General features: G+C 51.1%; 1 gene segment (V, D, J or C); it reads left to right on the top strand.

The window, feature by feature from the left end:
* Positions 1-2,312: 2,312 nt before the first annotated feature.
* Positions 2,313-11,495, top strand: part of LOC115271393 — an 11,061-nt gene continuing 1,878 nt past the window's right edge. The window contains 1 exon segment of the V gene segment in view: positions 2,313-2,358. Coding sequence covers positions 2,313-2,358 — 46 coding nt within the window.

Raw genomic sequence — 11,495 nt, 5'->3', positions numbered from 1 at the left:
AAAGAGAGAGGGGGCTGCCAACTGCATGTGTCACTGTTCTATTTCAGTATTTGTAGTGATTTGGAGCATTCGTTAGCATTGCTTACCTCCTTTCTTCAAGACTTCAGAAGAGCATCAAGATAGATAGATAGATAGATATGGAAACTGCATTTTACAACAGATTGATGTATGGCTAGATGATGAAGAGGGACGGACAGATAGATATGGAGAGATAGGAGAATTAAGAAATTAGAGTCAACAGAAGAAAGAAAGGTAAATAGATACAAAGATAGACAGGGAGAGAGACATAAGAACATAAGAACGGTCATACTGGGTCAGACCAAAGGTTCATCTAGCCCAGTATCCTGTCTACCGACAGTGGCCAATGCCAGGTGCTTCAGAGGGAATGAACAGAACAGGCAATCACCAAGTGATCCATCCCCTGTTGCCCATTCCCAGCTTCTGGCAGACAGACAAACATGAGGTTAAACAGGTGCTGTAACACTCTGATATACATCATTCTAATGCTGTCATTTTATTTCCCTGCAGTCTCCTGCTGTGAGGCCCAGTTGGTTCCAAGACCCGAGTCACTGGTTGTTCAGGAAGGAGACATCTCCACCGTGACCTGTACTTACACCGGTGCTTACCAAACCTATCAGTGGTACCAGCAGCTCCCCCGGAGAGGGCTGCCCCCCCCAGTGACTGTCAATGCTAGGGAGAAAGTCACTGATGGGCAGTTCATGGGCGAGCACCTGGAGGATTTGAAAAGCAGCTCTCGGCCCAGCTCGGAGTCCCAGCTGGGGGACTCAGACCCCTACTTCTGTGGGGTGGAGGCACAGCGACCCAAGCTGGGCTCTGTGTAAAAAAACCTCATCCTCTGCAAAGCAGCTTGTTGAGGGAGATACAGGCACAGAGGTCCCCAGCTGGTGTGAATGCATCATAGCTCAGCTGGAGTCAATGGGCCAGATCCTCAGCTGGTGTATATAGACACAGAGAAAGTCCCTGCCCCCAAGATCTCACAAGCCATATGGGCAGGAGAGAGACAGGCAGAAAGTGAAAAGAGAGTCACAGGGAGCGGGAGGGGGTTTCCCAAGGTCACACAGCCGGGGATAGAACCTAGCAGCCCTAACCCCACTCCAGCCGGCGATCCACCAGAGCACATTGCTTATCAAATGCAGTGACTTTATTGGCATCGCTGTGGGTTTACACCAACGCAACCAGCTGTAGGGCCGAGAGTCCCTAGTGCTGTTCTTTGCTACTTAACACTCCTTAAAACATATGGCCACAAAAATGAAAAATAACAGGTTAATCCTGGAGGAATTTTACAGGGAAAAGTCCCTTCTCTGGACCACATGGCATCATCCAGCGTTTGCAGCAATGGAAAAATCCACCGGCAGCAAAGGGGAAAACGTTCCCAGCTTTTGGAACGAGCAGCTCACTTGGGAAAGAGATGATGGGTAAGTTTTCTACTGGCCCTGGGTCTCTCTGCAGTTTGGGCTGTTGTCCTCCAGAGGGCGCTGCAGCACAGGCAGCATTGCTCTCTACAGACAGGGCGCACCGGTTTATTCCAGCCACTGGTTTCCCATGGTCCAGTTCTCCTGCCAGCCCCCTCATTCGTGGTGAGGCCTGTGGGGGGCTCAGCCAGGGGCGCTGGAACAATGTGCACAGTGGGGTGCTGGGAACCACTGCACCAAACTGTAAACCTGGATATGCTGGAAACCACGTCAAGCCAGGGGGTGCAGCCAGGGCCGGCTCTGGCTTTTTTGCTGCCCAAGGCAAAAAAGCCTCCGGCCGCCCCGTGGGGGAGGGGGGAGCGGCCGGAGCCCCGGGGGCAGGGCGGTGAGCCCCGGCGGGGGCTCGGCTCTCCCCCCGGTGGCCGGGGGGAGGGCGCGGTGGGGAGGGCGGCCAGAGCGCCGGGGGGAGGGCGGCGAGCACGGCTGTGGCCCCGCTCTCCCCGGCGGCCGGAGCGCCGCGCCGCCCCCCTCCAGGTGCCGCCCCAAGCACCAGCTTGGGTGCCTGGTGCCTGGAGCCGGCCCTGGGTGCAGCAGCCCCCCCTCTCCCCAGCACCCTGAGTTCCAGCACTTGTCGGCTCAGCCGCAGGGCAGGTATTGAGGGGAGGGGAAGTTCATACTTGGCCGCAGGAGTCACTCACACCTCCAGCTGTGACATCACTGCCTGATGTCTAATCTTCACCATTCAGACAGCGGCTCTCTCTCCTCCCTCGGCCCAGGGCTGCAGGGCGAGGACAAGAGCTGCCGCCTGCGTGTCTCTCTCCCAGGATGGCTGGAGAGAAAAGCGGCAGCGCCCTGTAGAAGAGCCGAGACGCTGAGGCGATGGCCACGGTCCGGGACTCAGCCATTGTGCTGATTTTGCTTTTCAGTGAGTAAGATTCCAAATCCCATTTCTGAGAGATTCTCCACCTGCCTCCCTCTTCATTACTGGCGCTGAGAGACCTTCCTCCTCCTCCTTCCTCCTCTGCAAGAAGGGATGCTCTCAGGCAGGGATTTAGGTGCTCAAATCCCACTGGAATTGAATTTCAATGTAATCGGGGAGTCTAAATAAAGAGGAGGGTGATCTGTTCTCTATGGCCACAGACAGCGGGACAAGAAGTAAGTGGCTTAGTTCGCAGGAAGGGAGAGTGAGATTAGATGTTAGGAAAAACTTTCTAACCATAAGGAGAGTTGAGCTCTGGACACGTTAAGTAGGGAGGCTGTGGAACCCCCATCGTTGGAGGGGTTGAAGATCAGGTTAGACAAACACCCATCAGGGATGGTCTCATGGCCTCAGCGTGGGGAGGGCTCTACACGACCTCTTGAGGTCAGCCCGACATTTCCATGATTCCATGAAATCCCTTCAGCTCCTTTAAAAATCCCAGAATCAAGAACTCCCCTCAGTGACAGGATCCTCCGACTAACCTCTCTTTCCCCCTCTCCTTGTGCCAGGCTCCAGCATGGAAGATGCTGTAACTCAGACCCACCCTTCAGTGTCAGGGGTGGAGCATGAGTCTGTAACCCTGGACTGCACTTATGAAACTGTGGCTAGCAGTTATATTTTTTATTGGTACAAACAGCCCCCTGGGGAAAGCCTGATTTTCCTTTCTTGGCAACATTCTGGAGGAGAAAAGAGGAATGAGGCAGGGGAGAGATTTTTTTTCAGTTTGGAGAAATCCAAAAGCTCCATCAGTTTGAGGATCACAGCTCTGGAGTTGGGGGACGTGGCGATATACTTCTGCGCTTTCAGTAGAGATACACACAATGTTGAAATTAATAGGGAGCCCTGAACAAAAACCTGACACCTCTCCGCTACTGTAAGAAACTGACTCCTGCAGGTGAAGTTAGGAGGCGAGCACATGCAGGCAAGGGATGGGGGTGGGGGTAGAGGGCTATGAAGTGGGGTGAGACCTGCCACAGCTGGCTTCCTGGAGATGAAAACCTCTTCCTGATTTCTGGTGAAAGGCGGCACCACAATGGTACTCAGAAATTCGCCGCAAAGAGGAGATGGAATGAGACAAAGGCAGAATAAGATCCCATGGCTGGAAGCCGGAGTGAGACAAATTTAGACTAGAAAGAAAGTGCACATTTTTAACAGTGAGGGTAATTAAACACTGAAACAACTGACCCAGGGAGATGGTGGATTCTCCATCATTTGAAATCTTTAACTCATGACTGGGTGTCTCTCCTCTATGTCAACCACAAGCTATGGGCTGGGTGCAGGAATCCCTGAGGATCATTATCTGGCCTGTGTTCATGCAGGAGGTCAGACTAGATCAGTGGCTCTCAAACTTTTTTACTGGTGACCCCTTTCACATAGCATGTCTCTGAGTGCGACTGCCCCTTATAAATTAAAAACACTTTTTTATATATTTAACACCATTATAAATGCTGGAGGCAAAGCGGGGTTTGGGGTGGAGGTTGACAGCTCGTGACCCCCCATGTAATAACCTCGTGACCCCATGAGGGGTCCCGACCCCCAGTTTGAGAACCCCTAGACTAGATGATCACAAAGGTCTCTTCTCACTTTAGGATCTATCCATCAATCAATCTATTAATATCTCACTGGGGGCTGGTGAAGTCTGGGATGGGTTCCTTGTGGAGTTAGGGACCCCCGAGTCTATTCAAAACCAATGAGTGCTGAGCATCTAAGTCCCCTAGGCTCCTTCGGAAATCCCAGCTGAAATTCCATCCTGGGTTGACACTTAACACAAGGGACACTTAACCCTCACTTCTGCCTTCAATTTATGGACTTAATTGGGACCTGGGGCTGGCACTGGCCCCTCTGCATAGGGGCAAACATCGCCATATGGGCAGAAGAGCTCAGTCATTCCTGGAAAGAGAGCTCTCAGATTTATACTGAGGCTGGCATTCTCAAAAAGGCCTAGAGGATTTAGAGGATCAACTTCCATTGAAATTCAATAGGATTTGAGCATCTAATTCCCTTAGGCTGGTTTCAAACTCTCAGCCTGTGTTTTCAAGTCACAAGGAACTATAAACTGCATTGAAAGTAGACGGTTCCTCTTTACCTAAAACCGAGAGCGAACTAGCAGAGCTGCCTCAGGCCCTGCTGGGTTGATCTGAAAAGAAAATGTAATAAAAATGTGGCAAACCCTGGGCTGAAAACAAACAACAGGCTTGTGATCATGTGCTGCCATCTGGTGGCCATGGCGTTTCACTTTGACAGCTGCAGGAATTAATGAAAAATTGCGCATGAGTTGTCCACCACTGTTTTACTCTACTATTATCAAATATAAAGGCACATCTTCAATTCAGCCTGGGCATTGAAATTTTATTTAGACATACAACTACTTATGTATTTTGCATACATACAGACACACACATCACTCTCTCTCTCTCTCTCTCTCTCTCTCTCACACACACACACACACAAATTCATACATATGTGAACTCACAGTTCACACACACACAAAGTCACTCACACCCAGAATCACATATATACCAAAGTGGTTCTTAGATACATCAAACACCTACATAGTCACTCACACACACCTCAAATTCTCTCACTCACACATTCACAGTGACACTCTCACACACACAAGCGAGCACAAATACCAAACTCACTCACATGCAGATCAAACACAAATGCACACTCTCGGGGTATGTCTACACTACGGGATTACTCAGAATTTACAGAATTCGATTTTTGGAAACCAATTGTATAAAGTCGAGTGCATGCAGCCACACTAAGCATATTAATTTGGCGGTGTGCGTCCATGTACCGGGGCTAGCGTCGATTTCCGGAGCTTTGCACTGTGGGTAGCTATCCCATAGCTATCCCATAGTTCCTGCAGTCTCCCCCGCCCATTGAAAATCTGGGTTGAGATCCCTTTGCCTGATGGGGCCAAAAACATTGTCACGGGTGGTTCTGGGTACCCCCCCCCCCCCCCCCGTGAAAGCAACGGCAGACAACCGTTTCGCGCCTTTTTTCCTGGGTGAACAGTGCAGACACCATATCATGGCAAGCATGGAGCCCGCTCAGCTCAAGGCAGCAGTCATGAACATTGTAAACACCTCGCGCGTTCTCGTGCAGTTTATGCTGAACCAGAACCTGCAAAACCAGGCGAGGAGGAGGTGGCGATGGCAGCGCAGCGACGAGAGTGATGAGGACATGGACACAGAATTCTATCACACCGCGGGCCCCGGCGCTTTGGAGATCATGGTGTTAATGGGGCAGGTTTTAGCCATGGAACGCCGATTCTGGGCCCGGGAAACAAGCACAGACTAGTGGGACCGCATAGTGTTGCAGGTGTGGGACAATTCCCAGTGGCTGTGAAACTTTCGTATGCGTAAGGGCACTTTCATGGAACTTTGTGACTTGCTTTCCCCTGCCCTGAAGCGCCAGAATACCAGGATGAGAGCAGCCCTCACAGTTGAGAAGCGAGTGGCGATAGCCCTCTGGAAGCTTGCAACGCCAGACAGCTACCGGTCAGTCGGGAATCAATTTGGAGTGGGCAAATCTACTGTGGGGGCTGCTGTGATGCAAGTAGCCAAAGCAATCGTTGAGCTGCTGCTACCAAAGGTAGTGACTCTGGGAAATGTGCAGGTCATAGTGGATGGCTTTGCTGCAATGGGATTCCCTAACTGTGGTGGGGCAATAGATGGAACCCATATCCCTATCTTGGCACCGGAGCACCAGGGCAGCCAGTACATAAACCGCAAGGGGTACTTTTCAATGGTGCTGCAAGCACTGGTGGATCACAAGGGATGTTTCACCAACATCAACGTGGGATGGCTGGGAAGGGTTCATGACGCTCGCATCTTCAGGAACACTAGTCTGTTTAAATGGCTGCAGCAAGGGATTTACTTCCCAGACCAGAAAATAACCATTGGGGATGTTGAAATGCCAATAGTTATTCTTGGGGATCCAGCCTACCCCTTAATGCCATGGCTCATGAAGCCGTACACAGGCAGCCTGGACAGGAGTCAGGAGCTGTTCACTTACAGGCTGAGCAAGTGCAGAATGGTGGTAGAATGTGCATTTGGCCGTTTAAAAGGTCGCTGGCGATCGTTACTGACTCGGTCAGACCTCAGCCAAACCAATATTCCCATTGTTATTGCTGCTTGCTGTGTGCTCCACAATCTCTGTGAGAGTAAGGGGAAAATGTTTATGGCGGGGTGGGAAGTTGAGGCAAATCACCTGGCCACTGATTACGCACAGCCAGACACCAGGCGATTAGAAGAGCACACCAGGAAGCACTGCGCATCAGAGAAGCTTTGAAAACCAGTTTCATGACTGGCCAGGCTACGGTGTGAAAGTTCTGTTTGTTTCTCCTTGATGAAAACCCGCCCCCTTGATTAACTCATTCCCTGTAAGCAACCCACCCTCCCCCCTTCGATCACAGCTTGCTTTCAAAGGAAATAAAGTCACTATAGTTTAAAAATCATGTATTCTTTATTAATTGATTATAAACGTAGGGAGAGAACTGACAAGGTAGCCTGGGTGGGGTGTGGGAGGAGGGGAGGAGGGAAGGAAAAGGCCAGTAAAAAAGTTCAAAATAATGACAGCCTTTTGCTTGAGCTCTCCACTGGGGTGGAGTGGGAGGGTGCATGGAGACTCCCCCCCGCCCCGCGTTCTTGGGCGTCTGGGTGAGGAGGCTTTGGAACGTGGTGAGGGGGGAGGGAGGTTATACAGCGGCTGCAGCGGCACTCTGTTATCCTGCTGTCGTTCCTGAAGCTCCACCAGATGCCGGAACATGTCCGTTTGATCACGCAGGAGCCCCAGCGTTGCAGCCTGCCACCTCTCATCTCGAGTGTCCCTCATGGCCTCACGTTCACTGGCATCTTTCCTGTACTTTGATACCATGTCCTTCCACTCATTCAGATGAGCTCTTTCATCGCTTGTCGATTGCATGATTTCCGAGAACATGTCGTCTTGTGTGCATTTTTTTCGCCGCCTTATCTGAGATAGCCTTCAGGACGGAGGAGGGAGGCTTGAAAAATTTGCAGCTGCGGGAGGGAGGGAAAAAAGGGAGAGAAGTATTTTAAAAGATACATTTTACAGAATAATGCATATACTCTTTCACGGTGAACAACACTATTCACATTACATAGCAAATGTGATTTCGGTACAAGATCGCATTTTGCATCTTATATTGAGTGCCTGCGGCTTTGGTGTTAGAGATCACAGATGCAGGGCCGGGTAACAGAATTTGGCTTGCATGCAGCCATGGTAAGCCATTGTCTTTCGGCTTCGGCAATCTTCATAAAAGCAGCGCCCTCCTTTCCCATACCAAGCAAAGCCCATTGAGTGCTGTGGTTTTCCTGTTAACGTGCAGCAGCAGAAACCAAACTAACCCCCCCCCATCCAATTATCTGGGATGATCGCTTTACCCCTCCCCCCACTGCGTGGCTGGTATCAGGGAAGATCCCTGCTATCCAAACGTGAAAAGCTCAGCGCCAATGCCCCCCCTCCCCGCTTGGCTAACTGCAGGGAAGGATTTCTTTTCAGCCACAGGCAAACAGCCCAGTAGGAACGGCCACCTCTGTCCCCTTAATTAAATTCCCGTATTTCAACCAGGTTACCATGAATGATATCACTCTCCTGAGGATAACACAGTGAGATAAAGAACGGATGCTGCTTGAATGCCAGCAAACACCGGGACCATACGCTGCCAGGCTTTGTCATGCAATGATACCAGATTACTTGCTACTAGCATGGCGTGATCAAGTGTCCTACCATGGAGGACGGAATAAGGCTGCACTGCCCAGAAACCTTCTGCACAGGCTTTTGGAGTACCTCCAGGAGAGCTTCATGGAGATGTCCCTGGAGGATTTCCGCTCCATCCCCAGACACGTTAACAGACTTTTCCAGTAGCTGTACTGGCTGCGAATGCATCTCAAGTCCTTGGGGCAAATTAATCATTAAAAAACGCTTGCTTTTAAACTATGTTTTATATTTACAAAGTACACTCACCTGAGGTCCCTTCCATGGGTTCATGGTCTGGGATACTGCCTTGGGAGGGTTGGGAGGGTACTTCAGTCAGGCTGAGAAAAAGATCCTGGCTGTTGGGGAGAACAGAGTGCTGGGTGCTCTCTGCAAGATCCTCCTCCTCCTCTTCCCCGTCCGCAGAATCCTCAGGCATGGCTGAGATTACCCCCTCCTCAGAATCCATGGTCAGGGGTGGAGTAGTGGTGGCGGCCCCCCCTAGAATTGCATGCAGCTCAGCGTAGAAGTGGCATGTCTGTGGCTCTGACCCGGAGCAACCGTTTGCCTCCTTTGTTTTTTGATAGGCTTGTCTGAGCTCCTTAACTTTCATGCGGCACTGTAGTGAGTCCCTATTGTGGCCTCTCTCCATCATGCCCTTGGAGATTTTTTCAAAAGTTTTGGCATTTCGTCTTTTGGAACGTAGTTCTGCTAGCACAGAATCAGCTCCCCATACAGCGATCAGATCCAGTACCTCCCGTACGGTCCATGCTGGTGCTCTTTTTTGATTCTTGGCCTGCATGGTTACCTGTGCTGATGAGCTCTGCGTGGTCACCTGTGCTATCCACGCTGGGCAAACAGGAAATGAAATTCAAAAGTTCGCGGGGCTTTTCCTGTCTACCTGGCCAGTGCATCCGAGTTCAGATTGCTGTCCAGAGCGGTCACAATGGTGCACTGTGGGATAGCTCCCAGAGGCCAATACCATCGAGTTTGGTCCACGCTAACCCTAATTTGAACCAGCAAAGTTGATTTTGGCGCTAGTCCCCTCGTCGAAGAGGAGTACAGAAATCGATTTTAAGAGCCCTTTATGTCAAAGTAAATGGCTGCATTGTGTGGACGGGTGCAGGGTTAATTCGATTTAACGCTGCTAAATTTGACCTAAACTCATAGTGTAGACCAGGCCTCAAAGTCTCAAACACAACAAACTCACTCTGCTCTCACTGCACAGAGGTAGCTGCCTGAGTCCCCAAGCTGGGAGTTGGTGATGTGCAGGGAGCTGCGTTTCCCATCTTGCAGGGGCTGCCCCATGCACCGCTGCTTGGCAGCATTCTCCTGAAGGCTCATGGCCAGCAGGTTAGGAACCCATGTCCTGTTGAATTCAAGGTTGGGATTGCCAAAGAGAGCTATAGAATCTAGGTAGCCAAACTTCACTGAAATTCAACAGGACACGGGTTCCTAATTCCCTTTGGTTCCTTTGAAAATCCCAGGCTAAATCCATTCATGTCTGTGTGGTGCTGAGGTACTGCAGGGGTCAAAGGGAGACAAAAGCACCCAGGTAGCTTTTAAAGTATTTTCAAAGGAGCCCAAGGGAATTAGGTACTCAGCTCCCAGTGGAATGCAAGGGAAATTGGGCTATGAATTCCCTCAGAAATCTTTGACCATTCCAGCGTAAAACTGCCTGCATTAGGTGTTTCTCTGGCCATATTACCACAGTGTCTACCCACTTCACAATCTTCCTTTATTGGTCCACACAACACCCCTGCGAGGTGGGAAAGTGCTGTTAGCCCATTTTATGGCTGGGGATCTGAGGAACAGAGGGGCAGATTTTTAAAGGTCTTTAGGTACTTGGTGCGATTTTTCACAAGTGCCTCGGTGCCAAACACCATTTGAAATCAATGGGTGTTAGGGGCCCTGGGTGTGTTTGAAAACCCCACTGGGCCACCCTTTAAAAACGTGGCCCTGAGTGATTTGCCGAAAGCCACCCGGAATGTCTGTGGTGAAGGAAAGACTCGAACTCAGGTCTTGGTTAGTGTTATAGCTACTGGTGTCTCCTGACGCACCTTGGCTGCTGCAGTTTGGACACCACTAAGGAATCCCCTCGTGCCGGGTGCCTTTGTCTACGCTGGGGGTGTACAGCTCCGAGAAGGCAGTTGAGCTTGTGCAGGAGCAAGCGGCAGCAGTTACAGGAGCCTAGGCTGGTGTGTGTGTCACATGATGTGTCTGAACATAACAAAAAACCAGGCAGAGATGAGCCAGGCACCCACTGCATCTCAGTGCCCGGTTGCAACAGGTGTCAGAAATTCACCTCACCCCCCCTGAGAATCATGAAGCTGCAAGTCCCCTGGGTCTTTCTTCCTTTGTACTGGAAAGTGGGAAATGCAGCTTTCTGCACATCACCGACTCCCAGCTGGGGGACTCAGGCAGCTACCTCTGTGCAGTGAGAGCACAGTGCCACAGGCAGAGCTGGGCTCAGGGCAAAACCCTTCATCCTCTGACAGGCAGCTGGGCTGAGGAGCTGCAGGACGGATCCCCAGTTGGTGTAAAGTGACTGTTGCTCAACGGGAGTCACTGAATCAAACCCCAGCTGGTGCAAATCAGAAATATCTGCATTTACATCACTGGGCCAGATCCTCATCTGGTGCGACTCAGATGCTCACTATTGTAGCTAATGGGACAGATCCTCAGGGGGTGTAAATCAGCTGTAACTCCATTGGAGTAAAGGGGTGAAGTGGTGCCTGGTTCTCAGGGCCGGCTCTACCATTTTTGCCGCCCCAAGCAACAAAAAACAACCGAACTGCCGAAGCGCAAAAACCCCCACAAAAGCCACGCTTGGCGTGTACCACCCCAAGAATAGACAGAATACTGCCCCTTAGCATGTGCCGCCCCAGGCACGTGCTTCCTCTGCTGGTGCCTGGAGCCGGCCCTGGTGGTTCTGTATCATTCCTACCATCTTCTACCTGGGATTCCCCTGAAGCCAAGAATTTCTCCCCCTCCCCCTTCTCTGCCAGGGCAGCAGATGGCGCTAGAGTGCTCACACCCTCCCCTGCAAACTCTGGTTAATTCCCACAGCCTGAGATCTGGGCTGGACCCAGCCCAGCACAATTCACAGAGCTGCTGTTCCTCCCCGGGGCAGACAATGAAACAGCAGCCTCTGTAGGCAGAGAATCCTTCCCCTTGAGAAGGGGGTAACCTGAGGGGAGGGAGAATTCTCGTTTCCACTGGTCTCCTGCAAACCTTTCTCGGACTGACTCTGCTTCGGTATATCCCTCTGCGAGGGAGAGAAGAAACGGAGCTCACCATGGCCTCAGAGAGTGGAGCTGCTCTGTGGAACCTTCTCCTCACCTTTGCTTTTCTCTGTG

The sequence above is a fragment of the Terrapene carolina genome, unplaced genomic scaffold (assembly GCF_002925995.2).
Source record: "Terrapene carolina triunguis isolate 2854851 unplaced genomic scaffold, T_m_triunguis-2.0 Scaffold868, whole genome shotgun sequence".
NCBI classification, from domain to species: Eukaryota; Metazoa; Chordata; order Testudines; family Emydidae; genus Terrapene; species Terrapene triunguis.
Note: the sequence above shows the minus strand (reverse complement) of the source record. Positions and strands in the feature narration are given on the sequence as shown.